The sequence below is a fragment of the Stegostoma tigrinum genome, chromosome 18, assembly GCF_030684315.1.
Source record: "Stegostoma tigrinum isolate sSteTig4 chromosome 18, sSteTig4.hap1, whole genome shotgun sequence".
Taxonomy (NCBI): domain Eukaryota; kingdom Metazoa; phylum Chordata; class Chondrichthyes; order Orectolobiformes; family Stegostomatidae; genus Stegostoma; species Stegostoma tigrinum.
This window is the reverse complement of record NC_081371.1, coordinates 48,783,368-48,808,728: the sequence shown is the minus strand read 5'-3', so window position 1 is coordinate 48,808,728 and position 25,361 is coordinate 48,783,368. Positions and strand designations below refer to the sequence as shown.

Below are 25,361 nucleotides of genomic sequence, written 5' to 3'. Positions count from 1 at the left end.
CTCAGCTGACAGTCCTGTATCCATTTAACCAGAGAAATGCTTTGTCAGACAGTCAAAAACAAAAATCCATACACACTTGCATGATTTAACATAGTTTGTCAGTCAGAGTTCTGTTTATAGTTCTCTTTGCCTTTGAGTGAGAAGGCTGTGGGTTTAAGTCCCACTCCAAGATTTGAGCACAACAGTCTAGGCTGACACTTCACTGTAGACCTGAGAAAGTGCTACACTGCCAGAGGTCATCTTTCAGATGAGACATTCAATGAAGGCCTCTTCTGCTTTTCAAATGAGACATTAAATCAAGGCCCCATCTTTCTCTTGGGTGGATGTCAGAGATCCCATGAAGAAGAGTCAAGCGTCATCCACAAGCATCCTGGCCAATATTTACTGTTTGATCAGAATCACGTCATCTGGCTGTTATCAAATTTGTTTTCGTAAATTAGCCATGCACAAATTAGCTGCTATGTTACCTACGCTACAACAGTGACTACAGTCAAAAACAACTTTATTAGCTGTAGGGCATTTTGAGGTGTCTGGTTATTGTGAAAGGCACTATATAAATGCAGTTCTTTTTATTTTTTTAGCAGAGCCATACACAGTAACGAAGAAAGAGAGATAATGGGAACTGCAGATGCTGGAGAATTCAAGATAACAAAGTGTGAAGCTGGATGAACACAGCAGGCCAAGCAGATCTTAGGAGCACAAAAGCTGACATTTCGGGCCCGAAATGTCAGCTTTTGTGCTCCTAAGATGCTGCTTGGCCTGCTGTGTTCATCCAGCTTCACACTTTGTTAACACAGTAACCAAGAAAGTTCTTTTGATTACAAACGAAGAATCATGTTGCAAATCCACCTGTTGCAAACATTTTCAACAGATTCTTATTTTAGGCTATCTTTATTGAATATCTTAGAATTGACTTCTCAATATTAAATAAGAGAACTCTATTTTGAGCAAGACATATATGTGAAGACTAGATTCAGACAGTTTTTTTCCAATAGATTCGATTTGATTGACTAATATAGGCACCAGTAGCCTTTAGGCATGTTGCCATGGCAGCTCTCCACTTGAGTCTCTTGATACACAATCAACAAAAATTAAAGCACTACTACTGGACCTCTTTTTGATGGTGATAAATATTTGTTTAGAGTAGAATTTAATTAACCAAGTTTGCAATGGAGGTTGCATAAAAAGGTGAGATAACAAATTGTCGAGCTGGATGAACACAACAAGCCAAGCAGCATCAGAGGAGCAAGAAGGCTGACGTTTTGGGCCTAGACCCTCCTTTAGTAGCTATTCATTTCTGAAGAAGGGTCTAGGCCCGAAATGTCAGCCTTCCTGCTCCTTTGATGCTGCTTGTTCATCCAGCTCTACACTCTGTTATCTCAGATTCTCCAGCATCTGCAGTTCCTACTACCTCTGCATAAAAAGGTGGTGTGTTTTGTTTTCTTTTTTGAAAAGGACCAGGTATTGTAATGTGACTTTTTCATTTGTTACTGATATTCACTGGGGGGGTTATATTAATTTACATTGAAGTAACTATTAAGCAATTAGTTAGCTTTGGATTTGAACAGCACCAGACAAAATTGCCCACAATCGCTGTGAATTTAACAGCAAATTCACTACTTCCCACTTCCCTCTCCCCCCCCCTCCCCCCCCCCCCCCCACCATATCCCCCCCTTCCCCCCCACCATATCCCCCCCTTCCCCCAAGCAATGTTATTAGCGTATGGCGTGTCTAAACAGTAACAACTTGTAGTGAGGAAGAGATATATCGTGAGTTTCAGTTCACTAGAAGTTGCTGGATGATTGTTGCCACTCCATCATTAATTTTGAATAAAATCCATTATCAACTCGCTGTGTGTTTACTCATTGTATGTCCTGAAATTACTCAGTTTGCATCACGAAGACAGATGAACCTCATCATTGGTGTTTAGGACTGGTAATTTATGTCTGGATGGCTGTGGTAATGGTGTGATTTCTTTTTCCCCTCAATATACCACTCAGCTTGAATGTGCCAAAAGCAAACATTCAAAATTATGGAGCCTCGCTCACCAAGTTAGGAGTTTGTTCCCAGGGGTTTCTTTTTCTTTTACCATCTTTCTGTCCCTCTTGTGCTTAATCCTGTCTTTTTCCTTTTCTTTTTATTTGTCTTTTGCTGTCTTAACTTGACTCAAATTGCTTGTACGTTTTACTCTGTTTCTTCCCTTTCTTTAAGTTTGATTGCTTAAGAAGGTAGACTGTGGGACTCGCCCAGGTGCCATTTCCGCTTCTATTCAATTTGCAATTCTAGCATCAACATTGTACAATCAGAATACTCTTCATTTCTGTTTTTCACACCAGTGTATAACTTCACATTTATCTATGTTATACGGCATCTGAACTGTTTCACATTCAATCAACTTTCTAAATCATCTTGAAGCCTCTTTCAAAACTCCCAATTGTGCTCAGTTTTGTGTCATCAGCTAACTTGGCAATGTTGTATTCGGTTCCCTGATCCTGGTCATTTATTTATCACTGGAAGCACTGATTTTTTGTGGCATTCCACTGTCCGGCTGTTCAAAAAAAAAACATTTCTTACCAGTCTCTGTTTCCTCTCTGTCAACCAATTCTCAAATCCATACCAATATATTACCCCATTTCCCATGTATTTTAACTTATCTCTTATGAGGGATCTTATCAAAAGCCTTCTGAAAATCCAAATATACTGCACCCACTGGTGGTTCTTCATCTATTCTACTAGTTACATCTTAAACAAAATTTCAGTCAATTTAATACTCATCACTTTTCTATAAAGAGCCCCTCTTTAATCTTTATTTCAATAAACCACAACTGAAGTCAACGGTATTGTACATGATAAGTCCATTCTCCTTTATACTGCAGACTTCAAAGGAGGAAATAGTGAGGTGGGAAGAAGGCAAAAAGTGGCAATCCAGATTGGAAGGAGTGAAACATAAGCTGAAAGAAAAGGAGAAGGAGCTGGAAACTATGACCAAGCAGATCACCACTCTAAAAGAATTATATGCAAGGTAAGTCTTTAGTTTTGCATGTTGTTTCTCTCATCCTAATATAACCACTAACTACTCTTTTTGCTTGCACTGTGGAATTAGCCGGCACACTTATATTAAAACAGACTATGTAAGCAGCCAAGACAACAAAATGTGAGGCTGGATGAACACAGCAGGCCAAGCAGCATCTCAGGAGCACAAAAGCTGACGTTTCGGGCCTAGACCCTTCATCAGAGAGGGGGATGAGGTGAGGGTTCTGGAATAAATAGGGAGAGAGGGGGGGGCGGACCGAGGATGGAGAGAAAAGAAGATAGGTGGAGAGAGTATAGGTGGGGAGGTAGGGAGGGTATAGGTCAGTCCAGGGAAGACGGACAGATCAAGGAGGTGGGATGAGGTTAGTAGGTAGATGGGGGTGCGGCTTGGGGTGGGAGGAAGGGATGGGTGAGAGGAAGAACAGGTTAGGGAGGTGGAGACAGGTTGGACTGGTTTTGGGATGCAGTGGGTGGAGGGGAAGAGCTGGGCTGGTTGTGTGGTGTAGTGGGGGGAGGGGACGAACTGGGCTGGTTTAGGGATGCAGTTGGGGAAGGGGAGATTTTGAAACTGGTGAAGTCCACACTGATACCATTAGGCTGCAGGGTTCCCAGGCGGAATATGAGTTGCTGTTCCTGCAACCTTCGGGTGGCATCATTGTGGCACTGCAGGAGGCCCATGATGGACATGTCATCTAAAGAATGGGAGGGGGAGTGGAAATGGTTTGCATCCCTAAACCAGCCCAGTTCGTCCCCTCCCCCCACTGCACCACACAACCAGCCCAGCTCTTCCCCTCCACCCACTGCATCCCAAAACCAGTCCAACCTGTCTCCGCCTCCCTAACCTGTTCTTCCTCTCACCCATCCCTTCCTCCCACCCCAAGCCGCACCCCCATCTACCTACTAACCTCATCCCACCTCCTTGACCTGTCCGTCATCCCTGGACTGACCTATCCCCTCCCTACCACCCCACCTATACTCTCTCCACCTATCTTCTTTTCTCTCCATCTTCGGTCCGCCTCCCCCTCTCTCCCTATTTATTCCAGTTCTCTCTCCCCATCCCCCTCTCTGATGAAGGGTCTAGGCCCGAAACGTCAGCTTTTGTGCTCCTGAGATGCTGCTTGGCCTGCTGTGTTCATCCAGCCTCACGTTTTGTTGTCTTGGATTCTCCAGCATCTGCAGTTCCCATTATCTCTGATCTCTATGTAAGCAGCCAGTTTCTACCAATAAGTTTAACTACCGAAACATTAACTGTATTTGGTCTGGGATATAAAGTGTGTAAACAAATATAATCACCAGCTGAATATTATTATGCACTAATTTGTAAAGTTTTTAAACAAATCAGATGTACTTTTCATAATGTTGTCTTCTCCTCCCAGTTTTACAGTGGCTGACTCCATTGAAATGTTCTCACATAAGCCAGTAGCTCATGTTTTTTAAAACAACCGCTCAATTTTACGAACAGCTAGTCTGTTTTGCCATTTTGAAAAACAAATTGTGTTTGGTGGCATTATCCATAACTGGAGAGTGAACTACTTCTGATGCTGATTTCGTCAAGTGTGACCTGTCTGATTCCACCACCAGTACAAGTACTGAATGATTTGAAATTTTTTCCAGCTCTCAGCTGCTAAAGCTATTATCCATGTTTTCATCAAGTCCAGGATTGTTTTGTTGAATGTTCTCTTTACAGGCCTCCTCCATTGCATCTTTCAGAGTGCTCAGTCAATTTCGGAATATCGCTTTGCAAGCTTCCAGCACTCCTCCATCCCACTAGTTCATGAGCTGCAATGACTCCTTGCTCCTCCATCTTTCCTTCAAGATCCTTATATCTCAGCATTCACCACCTCCTCTGCCTCTGCTCCAATGTCTTTTCTCCACTATTATATCAGTGGCTGGTCTTTTGGTCACTATATGCTTGCTGTCCGTGGCTTACACTTAGAGCGTTGACTTCTAAAAGCCTCCTTACACCCATATCTTAGATAATGGGAACTGCAGATGCTGGAGATTCCAAGATAATAAAATGTGAGGCTGGATGAACACAGCAGGCCAAGCAGCATCTCAGGAGCAAAAAGACTCTCTGATGAAGGGTCTAGGCCCGAAACATCAGCTTTTGTGCTCCTGAGATGCTGCTTGGCCTGCTGTGTTCATCCAGCCTCACATTTTATTATCTTACACCCATATCTTTACTGTTTTTGTCTTTTTTAAGCACCTTGAGTTATTCTGCTAAATGAGCATTATAATAAACATAGAGTTTTAGCGTTTTAATGTGCTGTGTGCTGCTTACTCTCTTTGTTTTATATTTAATTTCTTAATTTGGTATTTCTCATAAATCTGCTGTATGCATGAATATCCTTTGATACTTCATGTCTATCTCCTTGTCGATTATATAGCATCACAGCTGTAGGGAATGTGTTGTCCTAGTGTATGTGAGGTCAAAATGAATACATCGTTTATATGTTAGATTTTACAGTAAAATATTTGTGAATCAATCTTATGTTAATGGCATCACATACTGATTTAATTCTGACTCAAGTAGTATGAAACCAATCTTAACTCTTACTTAGTAACTTATACCTGGGCAACTTATCCCTTTGGAATGAAGAGACTTGCTTTATGTATGATTATCTCTGGATTGTTTTGCAGTAATGCTATTCAATGAAAGAGAAATATGCATGAATGTTTATTTAAGTGTCAACATATGTTAACTTTCTTTGCAGATTAAATTTTTAATTGGATTTCAAGTTTTACAGTTTTCAAATTCATAGTTCCACAGTTTCCTGTACATTTCTAATATTGCTTCATTATAACCTCGAAATTTTGTTTTAAAAGTGACACCATCTAACACCAGCATCGTTAAATGGGGTTAATTTTTTTAATAACTAAAAGAAGCTGATTCAGAGAAATAATTTATGAAGAAGGGTCTAGGCCCGAAACGTCCGCCTTCCTGCTCCACTGATGCTGCTTGGCCTGCTGTGTTCATCCAGTTCTACACCTTGTTATCTCAGAGAAATAATTGTTTAGATTTCCAATTGTGTTATCTCCAGTCAGCTGAAAAAGTACACATGTCTAAATAGATGATGATAATAGGGAGACTTCAGCAGTGTACTCTACAGAGCTATCTACCGCTTGTGACATACGCCGTGTTGTGACAGTTTACATTTTAAAAAAGGTTTAGGCAATGGTAAGAGAAAAGCATGTTCAAAAATACTGCAGGAAGTTAGTTTTCGAAGCTGATAGTGCCCCCATACGTGGTCTTTATTAATGTGAAGATATTAAATTTGTGTTCCCTGGCAGGGCTGATCAGGAAAAGGCAATTTTACAGAAGAAACTGAAAGCTCGTGGAATTACAGCTGACCAGGTAGTAGGTGTCAGAACCATGGAATGCAATCAAGAGATTGAAGATTTAAGGAGAAAAAATACAGACCTTCAAGACCAGATTATGAGAATGAGGTGGGTAATGAGACAGATTGCTTTAAAATTATTGTTGCAAATATTCAGTTTACAGTTCCCGTGTTTTAATGAAATGTTTTGGTTTAGGGTTTGGGAATTAAAGTTTAAGTGTAAGAAATAAGATAAATGCAATTGAAGCAAATGGAAGTCTGTTACACATAAAGGTTTGAGGTCATGCTTCTTTAAGTGGTAGCTATAAAAAGAGCCTATTGAGCTGGAGAAGTGGTGACTACAAGGTAAATGCAATCCTGAGAGAGTTGGAGCTAAATTAGTTTAAAATCATTCAGTTGACCCTGAAGATTAGATTAGAGACAGTACGGAGCATCGTGAGGAAGATGGATGGTGCTTAAGAAAGTATTTTTATTTAAATGTATCTGAGTGTTTTCTAGGAGAAACATTCATTGCAAGTTTGAGATGGGAGAAGATTGAAGTAGAAGAAGTGGGTCCAGGCTGCACAAATGCTCCTAGTAGCAGACTCCAAGCAGTTAGGGTTCAGGAAGAATCCCAAGAGTGGACCCAATCTCATTATGTTCATATTCCTACTCCTAGAAATAAGGACATACAACATTCTTTTATTCTTTCATGGAATGCAGGCATTGATGGCAAGGCCAGCATTTATTGCTCATTCCTAATTGCCCTTAATAAAGTCGAGTCAAGCCACCTTCTTGAACTGCTACAGTCTGTGGTATTGATACAAGCTCGGGAGTTCCAGGTTTATGATCCAGTGACAGTGAAGGAAAAGCAGTATAGTTCCAAGGCAGGATGATGTGTTGGCGGACTTTGGAGAACTTTAAGGTGGTTATGTTCACTTGTATCTACTCCCATTGATTTCTCAATAGTAGAGATCATGGATTTAGAAGGTGCTGTCACAGGAGCCTTGGTGGGTTCCCACAGTGCACCTTGGAGGTGGCACATTGTGCTACCCCTCCAGAGTGAATGCTTAAGGCAGTGATTGGAATACCAGTTAAGAGGGATGCTTTGCTCTGAATGATGTTGAACTTCCTGAGTGTTGTTGGAGCAGTATTCATCTAGGCAAGTTGGAAAGTATTTCATCTCATTCCTAATTTATGCCTTGTGCATGGACAGGTTTTGGAGAATTAGGTGATGAGTTGCTTGCTGCAGAAGTGCCAGCCTCATAGTGGCTCTTGTAGCTACAGTATTTATATGGATTGTGCGATTAAGGTTTTGGTCATTTGATGCCAATGATAAGGGATTCAACAATGATAATTGCATTGAAAATCAGGGTGATGGTTCGATTCTGTCTTGTTGAGAACAATTACTTATGGGCAGTTGTGTGGCGACTGTTACTTCTGAGTCTGAATGTATGCCGTTCTTTTCAGAGCAATACTGTCATTAGAACATAGAACATAGAACAACACAGCGCAGAACAGGCCCTTCGGCCCTCGATGTTGCACTGTCCTGTGAACTAATCTAAGCCCCTTCCCTTACACTATCCCGTCATCATCCATATTATTCCAATTCCATCTTATTCCAATTATTGCAGAGTAAAAATATGTAAATGTTATTTCCTTATAGTTTTCATCTATTTTTCTTTTCTTGTAACCAATCTTTCTTTCCCTCTTGATTTCTGTTTCTTTGCTTGCTTTACATTGAATTCACCCTTTTCAACTTACATTCCTGTTTGGCTGTTAATGTTGGAGGAGATCGTGGCATGGCCACAATGCCACTGATCTAATAATCTACAGATGCAAACTATGCTCTGGGTTTAAATTCCATTGTGGCAGCTGGTGAAATTTAAATTCATTAAATAAAAAAAATGGGCTTGAAAGCTAGACTGAGTGATCATGACTATGAAATAAATATCTGGTTAGAACGGCCTCAGTTCCGAAAACCAACAAAATAGAACCGGGGTCCTATTCCATTATTCCTAGCTGGAGTATTCAGGCGACCGGCCTGCTTTGAACACTCTAATTTTTTCAAAGTAAACGCTTCGGACCCCCAGGACACTCAGCTAAGAGCATCAAGGGAGCGCCGAGAGGCAAGGGCTGGGACAGGCAGTAGCTCGCCTCGCGGCGGACCGCCAGCTCGATCCCAAGATCCAACTACGAGCTTTTTAACTGCAGCAGCTTTAATATACGCTATTGGAGCTGGAATTACCACGGCTGCTGGCACCAGACTTGCCCTCCAATAGATCCTCGTTAAAGGATTTAAAGTGTACTCATTCCAATTACAGGGCCTCGAAAGAGTCCTGTATTGTTATTTTTCGTCACTACCTCCCCGAGTTGGGAGTGGGTAATTTGCGCGCCTGCTGCCTTCCTTGGATGTGGTAGCCGTTTCTCAGGCTCCCTCTCCGGAAAGATGAAAGAAGAATTAGGTGAAAGAAGATGTCAGGCTGGATTAAATGCAAATGGTTGCAATGGGATACATAGTGATCAGGCCCACTTCCTTGTGGGAGAGGTCTTTTCCACTTCCTGGTGCTGGGCATATTTCCCCCAATTAAGTCTGAGGGTGAAAGGGGCTGGCATGGAATTTGTGAAATTGGCACACTCTGGCAGAACTCTGTTGAAGAAGGGTCACTAAACTCTAAATATTAACACTGCTTTCTCTTCCCAGATGCTGCCAGACTCGCTGTGTCTTGGTTTCTGATTTCCAGCATCCACAGTTCTTTGGTGGAATTTGTGGACACTGGCATCAGAATGTTCGTTTGGCTTATTAATGAGTTAATTAACACTTATTATCTGTCAATCCACCTCAATTTAGCAGTGGCTCAGGAATTAAATCACAGTCATGTGGCTTTCCCTTACCCTAGGAATTCCAACCAGCAAACCCTGTCAAGTTTACCAATCATCTCATGGGTGAGGTGCCTCAATGTCTTGCGCTCTGTGCTTGTGCAAGGGGTTCGGCACTGGATTGGGTATGGTTGCAATGAAACCATTTCTTTGCAATGGTCTCTGACCTGTTGCCCCAAATGTGATCCATAGCCAACAATTCCCATCTCGCCCTTTGTTCTGGGGACCCCAGCCTCTGGTTAATGCATTGGCACCCTCCCATTAGCAGTTGTGTCTTGAAGAGCTGCTGATTAGTCGGCAGCTCTTTGCTTAAGCTGCGGGAGACCCAGTGTTGGCTGCTTAATTGTCTGAATGGCACCTCATTCTGCAGGTCTTGGCCACCAAACTGTCAAGGCGGCTTCCCTACTTGTGTGTGACCGGTGCATGAGATAGACCTCATCGGCCTTCTAGAACCCTGGCCTTCGCTGCAGTTTAGATATCTTTGATTCCACCTTAATCAAGATCCATTTGATGCATGTAATAATCAAAAATTGTTTGTTCTTTTTACCTCAGGCGACAGCAAGCTTTACCACGGGATTCAGTTGTGGAAGAATTAACTTTGAAAAATCAATATCTGCATGAAAAAATCCAAGCTTTAGAAAAGCAGCTGTCAAAAAGTGCACTTTCCATTCCATCAGTATGTATTTGTTTTAATGCTTTAGAAACCACATAGCCAGCAGAATTCAAGAGTAGAATCTTGCAGACACACTGGATGTTTTCCTGTGCTGTTACAGCTGTTTGAAAGAGTTATCCAGTCAGTCTCAATGATGCTTTCTGTTTGAGAAGGATAGTCATTTATGTTTGTTCTTTTTTTTGGAGTGCTGCACTGTTTATCCAGAATACAAACAGAAATTGCTGGAGAAGTTCACCAGGTCTGGCGATATCTATGAAGAGAAAGCAGAGTTGACGTTTCAAGTCCACTGACCCTTCTTCAGAACTGATAGTAATTAGGAAAAGGTGATATATATGCTAAAGACAGGGGTAGTGGGAGGGGATGAGAGTGAGCAGATAGGTGGGGGTGGAGCCCAAAGAGAGAAATTGGCTGTCAGCTAGACGATAGGATGGATGATAGTCAGCCAGAAACACAGAAAAGCTGATAACGGGTCCATAAGTAGTGAAACTGGGTGATGACAGGGCCTGCTTTCAGCACTGAATTTCTCCAGCAATTTCTGTTTTTGTTTCTGATTTCCAGCATCTGCAGTTACTTGTTTTATCGCCTGTTTTAGAATATTTGTAAGAAGGCATTATGGAGTATAACCAAGTATACTGAAAGCATAGTATGGGAGAAATGGTCTCAAAACACATTGATCCCTGTCCACTAATATCTCAAAATCTTTGATTCAGGTTTCCAAGTATAAAGGAAAGATTTTATTTTTTAAATTGTCCATTCATTTGGATTTCCAACACAAACCTTTTAATCTTCCATAATTGCGTCAGTTGAACAACAAAATAATTGAACAGAAGTCATCTTATTGGTGGCACAGAGATGGTTAACTTTAACAGGGTGTTTTTTTGTATTACTTCTAACATTCCAAATTGCAGAATATTAGTTAAAGAAAGTGCAGCTGATATTCTGAAGTACTGTCTTGCTGTTCTTGCATGTTGTAAATATGAAATGATCTCTGTATTTTTCCATGTCATCTTGCACCTTTTTTTTCCTTTCTGTGTGTCTATCTGTCTGTCTTTCATATCGCCTATCTGCTACTTGTTTGCAATATATATGTTCTCAATACAGACTTTGGATCCCAATGCAGACTTTAAATCCAAAGGATCTGCACCCATTGATGCTATTAGTGAATTCAGGACTGATGGAAGTGTGAAAATTGAAACAAAGAAGAAATATTTTAAGAAATCAGCATTGGCTTTGAGAACAAATGTTAAAATTTGCAATGAACAAGAAAGTACATGTTCAAATGGGACTGGAGAAGCTGCTGGCCTTGTCAGTAAATATGATAAGCATTCTAATGATACTACGATGCACTCAAGTTTGAGACAAGAGGATGTCTGTACTGAAATCCAGACAGAGGAGCCTTTGGCAAATCAGACAGGTTCTACTGCAGATGGAGGTTATGTAAATGGAGAACAGCCCTCTAAGAAACAAAGGGCAGAAATAGGCCAGGCAGCTGAAAAGGAAAAATCAGAACCAGAATCTGATGATAACTTGAGAGATGACATAAGACAGTCGGAAGTAAATGCTCCTCTGTTGGATTCAGCAAGTGATGGAGCGATCACATGTAGCAAGAGTGAACCAAGTTCTGCAACAGGGGAAGAAGTTGAACAGATAATGGAGGAAGATCCCACAGAAGATCAGGGAGGGACAGAATCTGAGACGCGCAGAATCCCTGAGAAAGAACTCCAGGTTATTTACTCACGAAATGTAACTGAAAAAATACCCTCTCTCCCATCTAGAGCAGTAAATGTTTTTTTTTGGCTCACTAGCAAATTTTCTAAAAAATCTGAAATATGAACAGTCTGTGTATCCGTTCAAAGTAAACACCCGTCTTAGTTTGGCTGAAGGTTCCATTCATCCATTACTTTACTGTTAGATTTAAATCTAGGTTATACTTTAGACAGATCCTTCTATGTGGTACTGCATGTTGGGGAAGTGATGTTTCTGAAGAACTGTTCTATTGTGTACTGCAGACCTCTGGAATGGGAGCTGATGCTTTAGCTCAGAAGGAACAAGAACTTCAGAGAGAGAATCTCAGGCTGGCTGCAGAGAATGTGGAGCTGCGTTTTCAACTGGAGCAGGCTGACAAGGACTTGCCACGATTAAAGGTAAGTAATGCATGCACCCCCTTAAGGACATGAGCATCCATAATTTGAAGGGGTTGGGGGGAAATGGTGGTTTAGCAGTAATGGAATAGTAATCCAGAGGCCCACACTAACACACACGGAATGTGGGTTCAAAAATCACTACAACAGCTGTAAAGCTGAAATTGAAAGCTAGCTTCAGTGATAGTGACCACGACAACAATCATAGAACACAGGAACATAGGCTAAAGGCTATCATTTCTGTGCCAACCATGATACCATTCTAAACTCCCATCCCACCTGCCCGCACATGCTCCATATCACTGTATTCCCTGGCTGTTCACATTTCTGTCTAAATGCCTCTTAAACTTTGCTAATGTATCTGCTTCTATCACCTTCCCTCACAGCACATTCCAGACACTTACCACCCTCTGCTTAAAAAACATGCCCCACACATGTCCTTTAAACATTCCCCTCTCACCGTACACCTTAGCTCCCCTTGTATTTGAAATTTCAGCCCCGGAATAAAGACTTCAAATATTCACCCTATCCATGCTTCTCATAATTCTGTATACTTCGATCAGGTTGTCCCTCAGTCTCCAACACTCTAGTGAAAACAGTCTAAGTTTGTCCAATCTCTCCTTATAGTTAATACACTGCAATCCAGACAACATTCCTGGTAACACCTTCCACCCCAACCTCAAGTTCACCTGGACCATCTCCAACACATCCCTCCCCTTCCTAGACCTCTCTGTCTCCATCTCAGGCAACCACCTAGCAACCGATATCCATTTCAAGCCCACCGACTCCCACAGCTACCTGGAATACTCCTCCTCCCACCCACCTTCCTACAAAAATTCCATCCCCTGTTCCCAATTCCTTCGCCTCCGCTGCATCTGCTCCCAGGATAAGGCATTCCACTCCTGTACATCCCAGATGTCCTCGTTCTTCAAGGGCCGCAATTTCCCTCCACCCCGGCAGTGGTTGAGAACGTCCTCGATCGTGTCTCCCGCATTTCCCGTAACTCATCCCTCACACCCCGTCCCCGCGATAACCGCCAAAAGAGAATCCCCCTTGTCCTCACATACCACCCCACCAACCTCCGGACACAACGCATCAGCCTCCGACACTTCGCCATCTACAATCCAACCCCCACCCACCAAAGACATTATTCCATCCCCACCCTTGTCTGCCTTCCGGAAAGACCACTCTCTCCATGATTCCGTTGTCCGCTCCACACTCCCATCCTACCCCACCACACCCAGCACTTTCCCCTGCAACCGCAGGAAGTGCTACACTTGCCCCCACACCACCTCCCTTACCCACATCCCAGTCCACAAGATGACTTGCCACATCAAGCAGACGTTCACCTGTGCATCTGCCAATGTGGTATATTGCATCCACTGTACACGGTATAGCTTCCTCTAATTGGGGAAACCAAGCGGAGGCTTGGGGACCGGTTTGCAGAACACCTACGCTCGGTTTGCAGTAAACAACTGCACCTCCCAGTTGCGAACCATTTCAACTCCCCCTCCCATTCCTTAGACGACATGTCCATCCTGGGTCTCCTGTAGTGCCATAAAGACGCCACCCGTAGGTTGCAGGAACAGCAACTCATATTCCGCTTGGGAACCCTGCAGCCCAATGGTATCAATGTGGATTTCACCAGCTTCAAAATCTCCCCTCTCCCCACCGCATCCCAAAACCAGCCCAGCTCGTCCCTGCCTCCCTAACTTGTTCTTCCTCTCACCTATCCCCTCCTCCCACCTCAAGCCGCATCTCCATTCCCTCCCTCCTCATCCTGCCCCCTTGACCTGTCCGTCCTCCCCAGACTGACCTATCCCCTCCCTACCTTCCCACCTATACTCTCCTCTCCACCTATCTTCTCCTCTATCCATCTGCGGTCCGCCTCCCCCTCTCCCCATCCCACTTTTCTGATGAAGGGCCGAGGCCCGAAATGTCAGCTTTTGTGCTCCTAAGATGCTGCTTGGCCTGCTGTGTTCATCCAGCTCCACACTTTGTTATCTAACATTCCTGGTAAACCTCTTTGCATCCTCTCCAAAGCCTCTACATCTTTCCAATAGTGTGCACCCAATAGAACTATAACCCAATGTTCCAATTGAGGCCTAACTAAACTCTTCAAGAGATGTAATGTGACTAACCAACTTTTATACTCAAAACCTTGACCAATGAAGGCGAGCGTGCCATTTGCCGCCTATATTATCCACTTGTATTTGACTTCCCAGAATGCATCACTTCACACTTGTCTGGATTAAACTCCATCTGCCATTTGTCTGCCCAATTTTCTTGTAAACATTTTTATCCTGCTGTATACTTTCATAACCATGCTCACGAACTACAACTCCACCAACTTTCCTGTCATCTGCAAGCTTACTAATCAGACCACCTACATTTTCATCCAAATCATTTATGTAAATAATAAACAACAGATGTCCCAGTACTGATCTTTGCAGAACACCTCTGGTCACAGACCTCCAGTCAGAAAAGTACCTCTCCACAACTACCTTCTGACCTCTATGACTAAGCCAACGATATATACAAATTATGAACTTGCCATGCATCCCATATAACTTATCATCTGGACCAGCCTATTGTGAGGGAACTTGTCAAATGCTTTGGTAAAGTCCACGTAGACAACATCCACTACCCTACCCCCCCCTCAATCATTATTGTCTTCAATAAACTCAGTCAAGTTTGTAAGACAAAACCTCCCCATAAAAAGCCATACTATCCCTAATAAATCCACTCTTCTCCAAATGTGAGCAAATCCTGATACTGAGAATCTTCTCCAATAATATTCTCATCATTGATGTAAAGCACACTGACCTATAATTTCCTGGATTATCCTTGTTGTCTTTCTTAAACAAGGGAACAACATTGGCTCTTCTCCAGTCTTCTGGGACCTTAAGTTCCAAGGCAGTTAGGGACATGCGACAAAAATTACCCCTCAAATGATGCCCAGTTCTTATGAACAAAGAATTTAAAAATTCACAGTAAGAAATGTGGAATTAGCTCTGAGGCTTTTAAAATCATTTCCAATATGCAACCACAGAAATGAGTATAAGATCTTTTGTAATTGTTAACATTGTATTATCAGAAGGATCAGATTTATCATGGTCTTGCTGAGAACAGTGTGCCTCATTAGTCTACAGTTCCTCGCAAATAAATAAATAACCAATTGAATCACAAAGTAATTAGTTTGACATTGACTACTAATTAGGACAAAAGAAATACACCAGGTTTTGTCAATAACCAAATAAAACTTGCGTATTATAATCAAACTTATCTTTTAACATGCTGTAAAATGCACTTGAACTAAAACTAAAAAGATCCCCTTTAAATCCAAAATCAGGCAGCTGTGCAAGAAATAACACGGGTCGAACACTGGCAAAAATAACTAATTCTGTAGATTAAGAGTACAAACCACAAGGATGTTTTTTGGCAATTATGTCATGTTGTCAATGACTGCAATGAAATACTAGATCCTCAATCTGTAGCTGGTCAGTTGGACCTAAGTCTTGTTTGAGTTAGACATTCTTTCTGAAGTCTTTGAGTGGTAGTATTTTTCCCCACACACGGGATGAGAAAGAGAAAGCCCCGTCTCTGCTTGCAGGCTTTCCAAAGGTCTAAAATAAACTAGGCCCTTCTCAGAACTGTGACAAGCTGACAAAAATCCAAAAGCTGTTGTGAGGTAGCTTTTCAGCCCAAAAGCACCATGACAGCTTGTCTTTCAAAAACATCATTTTCAGCTTATGTAGAAGTTACATGACCTAATGTAACCAGTAGGTGAACATTACACAGTTCTACCTTTTGACTCTTGAGCTGCAAAAGTAAAATGTGGTACATTTGCTGAAGAAGGGTCTAGGGCTGAAACGTCAGCTTTCCTGCTCCTCTGATGCTGCTTGGCCTGCTGTGTTCATCCAGCTCTACACCTTGTTATCTTACATTTTATGCAAAACATATTTCAAAAATGTGATTCTTTACAAAGGATTAAGTTTTCTGCTGTTTTGTATCATCTGGATTAATTTTTGTTGCTTGTTTCTTATACCTTTTCTCAGGATCAAATCGTTAATTTGCAGGAAATGTATCAACTTCTCAAAAAAGAGAAAGCAGAATTGGAAAGAAAACTTGGAAACATGCGAGGGGTGAGTGAGATACTGTGCTTTCCGCACACTTGTTTACTAACTACAGGGTAGTGGGTCTGCAGTGATAACAATAAAAAAAATCACCTTTGTTTCATTCGATGGGATCTGAATGTTCTTGAAATAAATCACAGAATCACGCAGCCCTGAAGATGACTGTTCAGCCCATCATAGCTGGGCCAGCTCTTTGAAGGTCCAACCTAATTTATCCATTTACCCCTTTTCTTTCCTGCCCAGCTCTTCTAATATTTCCTTCTCAAAGATATAATTAATGATTGAATTATGTTTATTATTGAATCTGCTTCTGTTCTTTCAGACAGTGCAATCCAGATCATAAAACTCTTATAAAAATTGTCCTCCTCTCCCAGTTGGTACTTTTGCCAGTTACCTTAAATGCTTCTTCTGACCTGCCAACTGGCCTACTCAGTCAAAGTTCTTTATGGTTTTGTGCATATTGATTTATTCTTCATATAATAGGTTCTTCACCCCTAGTAGCATTCTCACAATTCTCTGCACCTTTTCCAAAGCTTTGACACCGTTCCCAAACTCCAGCTGATACCAAAACAATGTTTCATAAAAGTTTAGCGTAACTTGTTTCTTCCTTAGTAATCCAAGCTCCTGCAAATCAAGCCAAGATGAATTGTATTCATACAGTTTCTCCTCCCCAAAAGTTTCCATTTTCATGCCCCCACTTTAAAGTTGTATTATTTTGTTTATATTACTTCAGCTCATTTGTCTCAGCAAAATCCATCATGTGCTATTTGACACATTTACAAGTGCACGTTGCCCTGCTGATAAAGGATAAATTCTTGGTGCTGACAAATTTAACTGTCTTCCGGATTCCCAGCAAGTTACTGATCTCAACTACACTCACGAATTCATAACATGTTTACTTCAGAAATCAATTCTAATAGCTATTAATAATTGTAGAAGGATACAGAAATAGTCACATGTCTAATACAGTAAAACTTGCGAGTTTTGAGAAGATTTGTAGCTCAGGTTGAGTTTCTGGATGTGAGTTTGCTTGCTGAGCTGGAAGGTTAGTTTTCAGACGTTTCATCACCATTCTAGGTAACATCATCAGTGAGCCTCTGACGAATCACAGGTGTTATGTCCCGCTTTCTATTTATCTGTTTAGGTTTCCTTGGGTTGGTGATGTTGATGTTCATGTATCCTGGTGGCTAGCTTTCTGGAAAGCTGGTGGAAAGCTAGCTACCAGGATACATGAACATCAACTAGCCACAAAATGACATGACCCACTATCACTAGTATCCTTACACACAGTTGAGGAAGGACACCACTTTGATTGGGACAACACATGCATCCTAGGACAAGCCAAACAGAGACACGCACGAGAATTCCTAGAAGCATGGCATTCCAACCGGAACTCCATCAACAAACACATTGATTTGGAGCCAATCTACCATCCTCTGAGAAAAAGAACAGGAAATGACATCACCAACCCAAGGAAACCTAAACAGGTAAATAGAAAGCGGGACATAACACCAGTGCTGCTTCGGAGGCTCACTGATGATGTTACCTAGAATGGTGATGAAACGTCTGAAAACTAACCTTCCAGCTCAGCGAGCAAACTCACAGTAAAACTTCACAAAAATACTTAATCTCTACAATTGCTTCAAGTTTTTTGAATTATTCTGTAATATTAACATTATTTACCAGAATAGTCTATGAAAGAGAAGTGGTGTAGATCATCTCCATGCGAGTAAATAAGTTTTTAAGGAAGGCATTTGCAATGAATGTGAGTGAGGAACAGGTCAGGATTTAGATTATTCTGTTACGTGTAAATCTAGATGAATGCATCTTTTTCCAATGAAAACATTGAGGGAACATTGTAATTGGACCATTAATTTTTCCATTGCTGTAGAAAAGGCAGCATGTGTGATTTCATTTATCTGGTGGGTTTTGCTGGGCAAACTATACTACAGATTGTCTGCATTATTAAAATCACATCAGTTAAAAGTATTTGAAAATATACCCCCTGTGTGTTATTACAGAAATGCATGAGAACATACCAGCAGGAAATAATCAACTGCTCCATTGGGTTGCCCTGCACTAATACGTTTAGAACATTATGACTTAGAGAATTCAACCTCCTGAGAAACTTAGGACCAAAGAAATTTCCTCTCTGATCCCCTCATGTCAAAAGAAATTTAAGAGATCTGATGAACTATATGCTATTCAAGTGTACGTTGCCATTGCATTCACAGGATCATACCTCGCAGAAAAGGCCCTTCGGCCCATCCACTCTGAACCGACTACCACTAAAGGTGCATTTTTCCCAATTTCCTGCAATTGTCCCATATCCTTGAATGTTATGAAATTTGAAGTGCTCATCAAAATATTTTTTAACGGTTCTAAGGTTTCGGCCTCCACTACCTTCCCAGACAGTGCATTCCAGATTCCCATCACCTGCTGAGTGAAAAATATTTTTCCCAAATCTCCTGCCCCTTACCCTAAAACTATGTCCTTTTGTGACTGAGCCCTCACCCAAGGGAAACAGCTGCCCTCTATTCACCCTGTTCACACCCTTCATAATCTTATACACCTCTGTCATGTCTCCCCTCAATTTTCTCTGCTCTTAAAAAAAATTCAAGCCTGTCTAGTCTCCTCATGGCTCAATTTCTCCATCTCGGGCAACCTATTTGTTGCTATCTATGGCCCTGTTTCCTCTTGTAAGATTATCAGCACCTACCATTCCAGTTACTTACTCCCCAAGAACAAAAGGACTGCTCATTGGTCCAGTCTATTCCTCTGTTCAAACATGCATCCCTTGGTCCTCACCGATATGTCAAACTGAAGTAAGCTATCACTGCACTTGTAGGCTGTACAAAGGGATCTCTGGGTATATGAAATTTTTAAAAAGATCCTGGGCAACAAAAGACCTATTGTGATCTCTTTGTAAATATTTATTGGCCAATTCTCAATTTAGCATAACTGAAACATTAGGAATTTGAGTGCATAAACAACGCTGAAACTTCATTGCAGCTTAGCAAGAATGCTGCATTATAGAGGGTGATGTCTTTCAGGTTAATGTCATAATGCTCTAGCATTATTTGAACAAGCACATGGGGTCTCCCAACATCATGGATAAGGTGTATTCCTTGAGTAACATTAACCAAAACTGTTAATGACTTCATTACTCCTTGTGGCCGCTTGCTGTGCACCAGTTATCAGCCATGTTTGTGTATTCTGTTCTGCAACAGTGCCGACAGCACATAATGAGAACTTCTCACATGTTAAGGGAATGAAAGGGGCTATGTAAGTTTTTTTTTCTTAAAAATATTCTGTAGAGAGATCAATCCCTGAAGTTTGAGTTGTTGAAGGTAATATTCTAATGTGAGTGTGTAACTTTTTCTTAAAGACAAGTGTTTCTTCAGGATTTGGCAGTTCCGGGAAGAAGATTATTTCTGTTTTGAAATCTGTTAATAATTTGAAGAGTTCCATTATTGAACTCAATCACCAGCCGCTGTAGACTGTTGTTAACTACTAACAAATGTTTGGCAGTCCGGGCGCAGTGGCAAGACAGTGCCTGAGCTGGAGAAAACAATTGGTTTGATGAAGAAAGTGGTGGAAAGAATACAGCGAGAGAATGAAGAGCTGAAGAAGGGTCCAGGAGTGATCTCCAGTGAGAAACAAGCCTGCCTTGAAATGGAAAATAATAAGCTTAAGGTTTGAGTCAACATTACAAGCTCTTCTTCTCTATTAAATTTATTAATAAACCAATTGTCTGTAGTACTTGTAGAAATAGTTCCCACACTGCTGGGTAGTGGAGGTAAAACTTACTGCCAGAACTTTTTAAAAAGTGATAAGACAGCTCTCATGGCTTTGGCTGAGACCAAAAGCTTGAAGAGAGACATTAATGTCCACACTTGGATTACAGTATGCAGTTCTGGTTGTCAGATTACAAAAAGGATGTAAAGGAGACACTGCAGAGAAGTATGATACTAGGAATGTCTCGATATAAATACAGCAAACTTTCTTTTAATCAGCACCTATGGGATCGGGAGTGTGTTGGTTGATCAAAAAATCAATAATCAAATGTAAAAACACTCACTAAATAATAGCCTATTACAGGGCTATACACATCACTGTTATACTTTATTTACAGCATAAATCACTTGAACAATAATGCATCTTTGCCTTAATTAAAACTTGTCAGCAAAGAGCGTTCTCACTCTCACCCTCAACCAATTATGTAAACATCGCAGAGATCACAATAATACAGAAAACTCCTAGTATTTCAGATGTATAATGCTGGCCAGTTTATTAGAAGTGACAGTTCATGGGGTGCCAGTTAAAACTAAGTTTGCTGTACTAGTAAGGGATTAACAAGATGTGTCTTTTCCCTCTTGAAAGAAAGAAGCCAGTGATAAATTTAAGAGAAGCCTTCAAAATTGTGTAAGTTTTTAAGGGGTGGATACGGAAAGAATGCGCTGGTCAAAAACAACCACATTGCTTTTTCTAATCCCATTTTCCAGCACATGGCTCAGAACCATGTATACCTTGGTATCGCAAATGTACATCCAAATACTTTTTGCATGTTGAGTGTTTCTGCGTCCAGGCAGTGAGTTCCAGATTCCAAATGTCTTCTGGGTGAACAATGTTTTCCTCGCATCCCCTCAATCTTCTGTGCCTGAACTTAAATCTGGTCATTGATCCCTCCTTCAAGGAGAAACATCTCAATCAGCTAATGGCAAGTATCCCAAATGCTGCTTTATATATGTCTATATATCCACCATATCTACCTGTTCCGCTACTTGAAGGAACTAAAATGCATGAACACCAATGTCTCTCTAATCCTTGTTGTTTCCCAGGGTCCTACCATTCGTCATGAATTCCCTTGTTTGTGCTGCCTAAGTGCACCACTTTACAATTATTCAGATATTCTAACATATCATGCACTAGCTAATTTATCAGAATCGAATTTCACATCAACAGCAAACTACAATTTATTACCTTATTTTGTTTCAGTCGGAACTTGAGAAATTAAAATCGCAGGTGGCTGGCCAACTGAGTTTATGTAACGAGTCCAAAACAAAAGGTGTGGAAAAGATCTTAGCTGAAAATGAGCGATTGCGAAAGGAACTCAAAAAGGTAAAGCCATTTGGTCAATTGTGAGAGCCACCTCTACTGTAGGTTTAGCTATAAGTTGTAGCTATAAAAGTGTCATTGTTCTTAACATTTAGCTTTTATTTATTTCCACCATCAATAACAGAAGGTTAGCATATGGCTGAATTCCAAGATAGTGATAATATCCTTGTTGTAATGCCAATGAACATAGACAATGGATCTCTTCAATATCTCTTGCACCTTTTGCCACCCAGGTTGATAATGCTGTTAAGAAGGCATACGGTGTGTTAGGTTTTATTGGTAGAGGGATTGAGTTCCGGAGCCATGATGTCATGCTGCAACTGTACAAAACGCTAGTGCAGCCTCACTTGGAATATTGCGTACAGTTCTGGTCGCCCCATTACAGGAAGGATGTGGAAGCAGAGGAGATTTACCAGGATGTTGCCTGGTCTGGAGTGAAGGCCTTATGAGGAAAGGTGGAGGGGCGTAGGTCTGTTCTCATTGGAGAGAAGAAGGCTAAGAGGGGATTTAATAGAGACATACAAGATGATCAGAAGATTAGATAGGGTGGACAGTGAGAATCTTGTTCCTAGGATGATGACGTCGGCTTGTACGGGGGGTTAGCTGCAAATTGAGGGGAGATAGATTTAAGACAGATGTCAGAGGCAGGTTCTTTACTTAGAGAGTGGTAAGGGCGTAGAACGCCCTGCCCGAAAATGTAGTTAACTCAACCATGAGGGGCATTTAAACAGTCCTTGGATAAGCATATGGATGATGGGATAGTGTAGGGGGTGGGGCTTAGATTAGTTCACAGGTTGGCGCAACATCTGGGGCCGAAGGGCCTGTTCTGCGCTGTATTGCTCCATGTCCTGTATTCTATTTTTGGAGGGAGAGACACTACGGCTCTTTGCTTAGTTCCTCCCACTTCTCAACACAACTCTCATCACTAGTTGATGTAGAAGTGGACTTGCTGAGCACTTCTCTATATTAAGGGAAGGAAATACTGGAAACTTTCAGCAGGTCAGTCAGCATCTACGGAGAGAGGATGGGGTTTTCTTGCATGACATGTCACAAATTAAGTTTTATATTTATATAATATTTATATTCTAGCAAATCAAAATTTACATCAGACGAAAATGTGAATGCTGGAAATATTCAGCACGTGAGGAAGCAGTTCACCACCAATGGAGAGAGAAGTTGAGTTAACATTTCAGGACAATGATCTTTCGTCATTACTAGCTGATGTTTGAGGTGCACAACAAAAGAAAGGTCACTGAAATGTAAAATTAGCTCTGTTTCTCACTCCATTGTTGCTACTTGACTTTGCTGGGTTTTTTTTTTCGTTTTGATTGCCCAGATTTTTTTCTGTTGAAAATGTTAAAAGTCAATGTTGATGACCCACACTGACCAAAGATGTCGTTGGGTTTTGTCGTTTTTTTTTTGAATGTTTGTTCTGTGACAGGAAAGTGACTGTACTGAAAAACTGCGAATTGCTAAAAGCAGCCTGGAGATTATGAACGAGAAGCTAAGCCAGCAGTTGGAAGAGACCAATAACCGATTAAGTTTTGCTGAGAGTAGGGGTCCACAAGTTGAGGCCGCAGACAGCAAAAGTTGGAAATCCATTGTAGTCACAAGGTATAACTTTAATCTCCCATGTGTAAAGTATAGAAACCTTGCAGGCTGACAGGAAACTCACGGTCATTCGGTGGAAACCAAGGGGCCGGGACTAAATGCAAACCTTACTGAGAATTTGATAACAGCTTCTTGAAAGTATGGGCAATATTTATTACAATTATATACTTTTTTTCCTTTAACTGGTCTGGGTCTTTGCTTTTTCACCTCTCCCCGGAGATTTCTTGGCTGGAGTTTGGATCATAATGCAAAAGACATCACAGCTGCATGGGTCAATAGATCTTTCCCTGTTTGACATCCCTTAAATTTAAGAACATTTGGCAAAATGTGTAGGAAAAAGACAAATTGTTGGCTGTCATGGATCTTGCATAGTAATGCAATTTAATTCTGAGCTTTGGCCAACTTTTGACAGGAGCAATGGGGGATGTGCAGGATGGCTTGGTTTTTTACAGTTTTCAGGAGCAAGTATCTTTTGGGCATAGGTCTTGAATACAGCAAATTGTTTGTTTGTTTTTTAACTAAAATTTAAAAATTAATTAAAATAGTAAAAGGGGTAAGGAGTTATTTTTAGTATGAACATTTTTGAAAACAATAAATAGTAGAACCATTGAATGGGGAGAAAAAGAGGGGCAGTTTCTTAAAACACAGAATGGTTTGACTGGATGTGAAGACACTAAAGTGCTGAAAAGATTCACATGCATGTCTCCAGGCCTGAGGAACTTTGATGAGAGAAAGGAGAACTGTTCCATGGACTAAAGAGAAGATCCACAGAAGTGCTCAAATGTATTTTAATCTGAACAGAGAGGATCAGGAGAAACTTCTTATTATGAAAGGAATAGAGAATAAAATAGCACAGATTTCAAGTCATTCGTAAAAGAATTAAAAATTACACAAGGCAAAGCTTTTTCTCAGTTAGTGGTCAGGATCCAGAATATACTGTTTGAGAGTTTCACAGAGACAACTTCAATTGAGGCTGTCAAAAATGAATTAGACATGGTGATGGGGAGTTGAAAATTGGAGCCCAAAGGTATGGGTGTTGATGCAGGAACATCCAGAAATACATTTCATTCCCATTAAAAAGATTTAGTAGGACTGAAATTCTAACAAGGCTAGTTCTTGTCATGAGTGAGGTGAAAAAAAACCTTTGGCTATCTAATTTGTAGTACTATGGTGTATATAAGAACTAGGAGCAGTAGGGGGTCATCCAGCCCCTCCAGCCTGCCCTGCCATTTAATAAGATCGTGGCTGATCTTTTTGAGGCTCAGCTCCACTTACCCGCCCACTCACCATGACCCTTAATTCCTTTACTGTTCAAAAATTTATCTAGCCTTGCCTTAAACACATTCAGCGAGGTAGCTTCAACTGCTTCACTGGGCAGGGAATTCCACAGATTCACAACCCTTTGGGTGAAGAAGTTCCTCCTGACCTCAGTCCTACATCTGCTTCCTTTTTTTTGAGGCGCCCTAGTCCTAGTTTCAACTGCTAGCGGAAACAACCTCCCTGCCTCCACCTTATCTATTCCTTTTATAATCTTGTATGTTTCTATAAGATCTTCCCTCATTCTTCTGAATTCCAGTGAGTACAGACCCACGCAGTACTTGTGTCTAAATCCTGGAACACAATCCACATAGCACTTGGATGTACCTATTTCCCAAGGACTGAAGCAGTTCAAGAAGGCAGCTCGCCACTACCTTCTCAAGGACAATTAAGGAGGCACATCAAGTTCTGCCTAGTCAGCAATGCCTATATCCTATGAAAACCTTCTTTTAAAAAGGTCAATCTCATCTCACAGTTAAGATTGTTGGCATGTTATGGTAGGCAGTTAGAGACTGTCAGGGAGCATAAAACTAAGCATTCAAGAGATGAAGTTTCCTCAACCACTGTTAAGTAACCATGAGTTTCCTCCTGGACTGAAGTACAAGGGACAGCGAAGAATTTTCAGCTCTATTCGGAGTCTTGACTGTTTGACAGCACAAGTTGGCTGACTCCCCTCCTGAACTGGGACTCCTGCCAACTCCCTCTGCCCTCTGCAGATCCTTTTCAAGGGAAGGAGTAGAATTCCTTGGATAACCTGCAAACGCTCCCAGCTATGTCAAGGTGATGTGAATGGGAATTCAGCAGACGTACCCACAGCTGATTGCTAATGAAAAATAGTTGCATCAGAAACATTGGTCAGAATCCAGTTTAAACACCTGGTTCTGTTCCATTTCCAATTTCTGGATATATGATCTGTCCTAGTCCTGCTCAGGATTTAAGTGGAATTTTGAGCTGATCTTGATTATATTGAACACCTTAGAATTAGCTGCTATTAAAAATGAAGAAGTTTTACTTTTGACATATTTCACATCGAGTTAATTTCAACGATAATGAAATATTTCAAAGTAAGCTAGATAACAAAGGATGGCTTGTTTAAAGTTCAGCCTTGTCAATTTTAATAGCAATTGGAGAATTT

General features: G+C 41.2%; 1 protein-coding gene across 4 annotated transcripts in view; it reads left to right on the top strand.

Annotated features, from left to right (window-relative positions):
• Nucleotides 1-25,361, top strand: part of cep290 (centrosomal protein 290) — a 139,926-nt gene that overhangs the window by 106,804 nt on the left and 7,761 nt on the right. For 2 of the 4 annotated variants that reach the window (XM_048548846.2, XM_048548848.2), the window contains exons 42-50: nucleotides 2,877-3,022; nucleotides 6,325-6,480; nucleotides 9,783-9,906; nucleotides 11,005-11,628; nucleotides 11,913-12,047; nucleotides 16,103-16,189; nucleotides 19,712-19,876; nucleotides 21,179-21,301; nucleotides 22,740-22,912. In XM_048548846.2, the coding sequence (XP_048404803.1) occupies nucleotides 2,877-3,022; nucleotides 6,325-6,480; nucleotides 9,783-9,906; nucleotides 11,005-11,628; nucleotides 11,913-12,047; nucleotides 16,103-16,189; nucleotides 19,712-19,876; nucleotides 21,179-21,301; nucleotides 22,740-22,912 (1,733 nt within the window). The remainder of the gene's footprint in view (nucleotides 1-2,876; nucleotides 3,023-6,324; nucleotides 6,481-9,782; nucleotides 9,907-11,004; nucleotides 11,629-11,912; nucleotides 12,048-16,102; nucleotides 16,190-19,711; nucleotides 19,877-21,178; nucleotides 21,302-22,739; nucleotides 22,913-25,361) is intronic. The other 2 variants (XM_048548847.2, XM_048548849.2) reach the window with 2 other exon arrangements.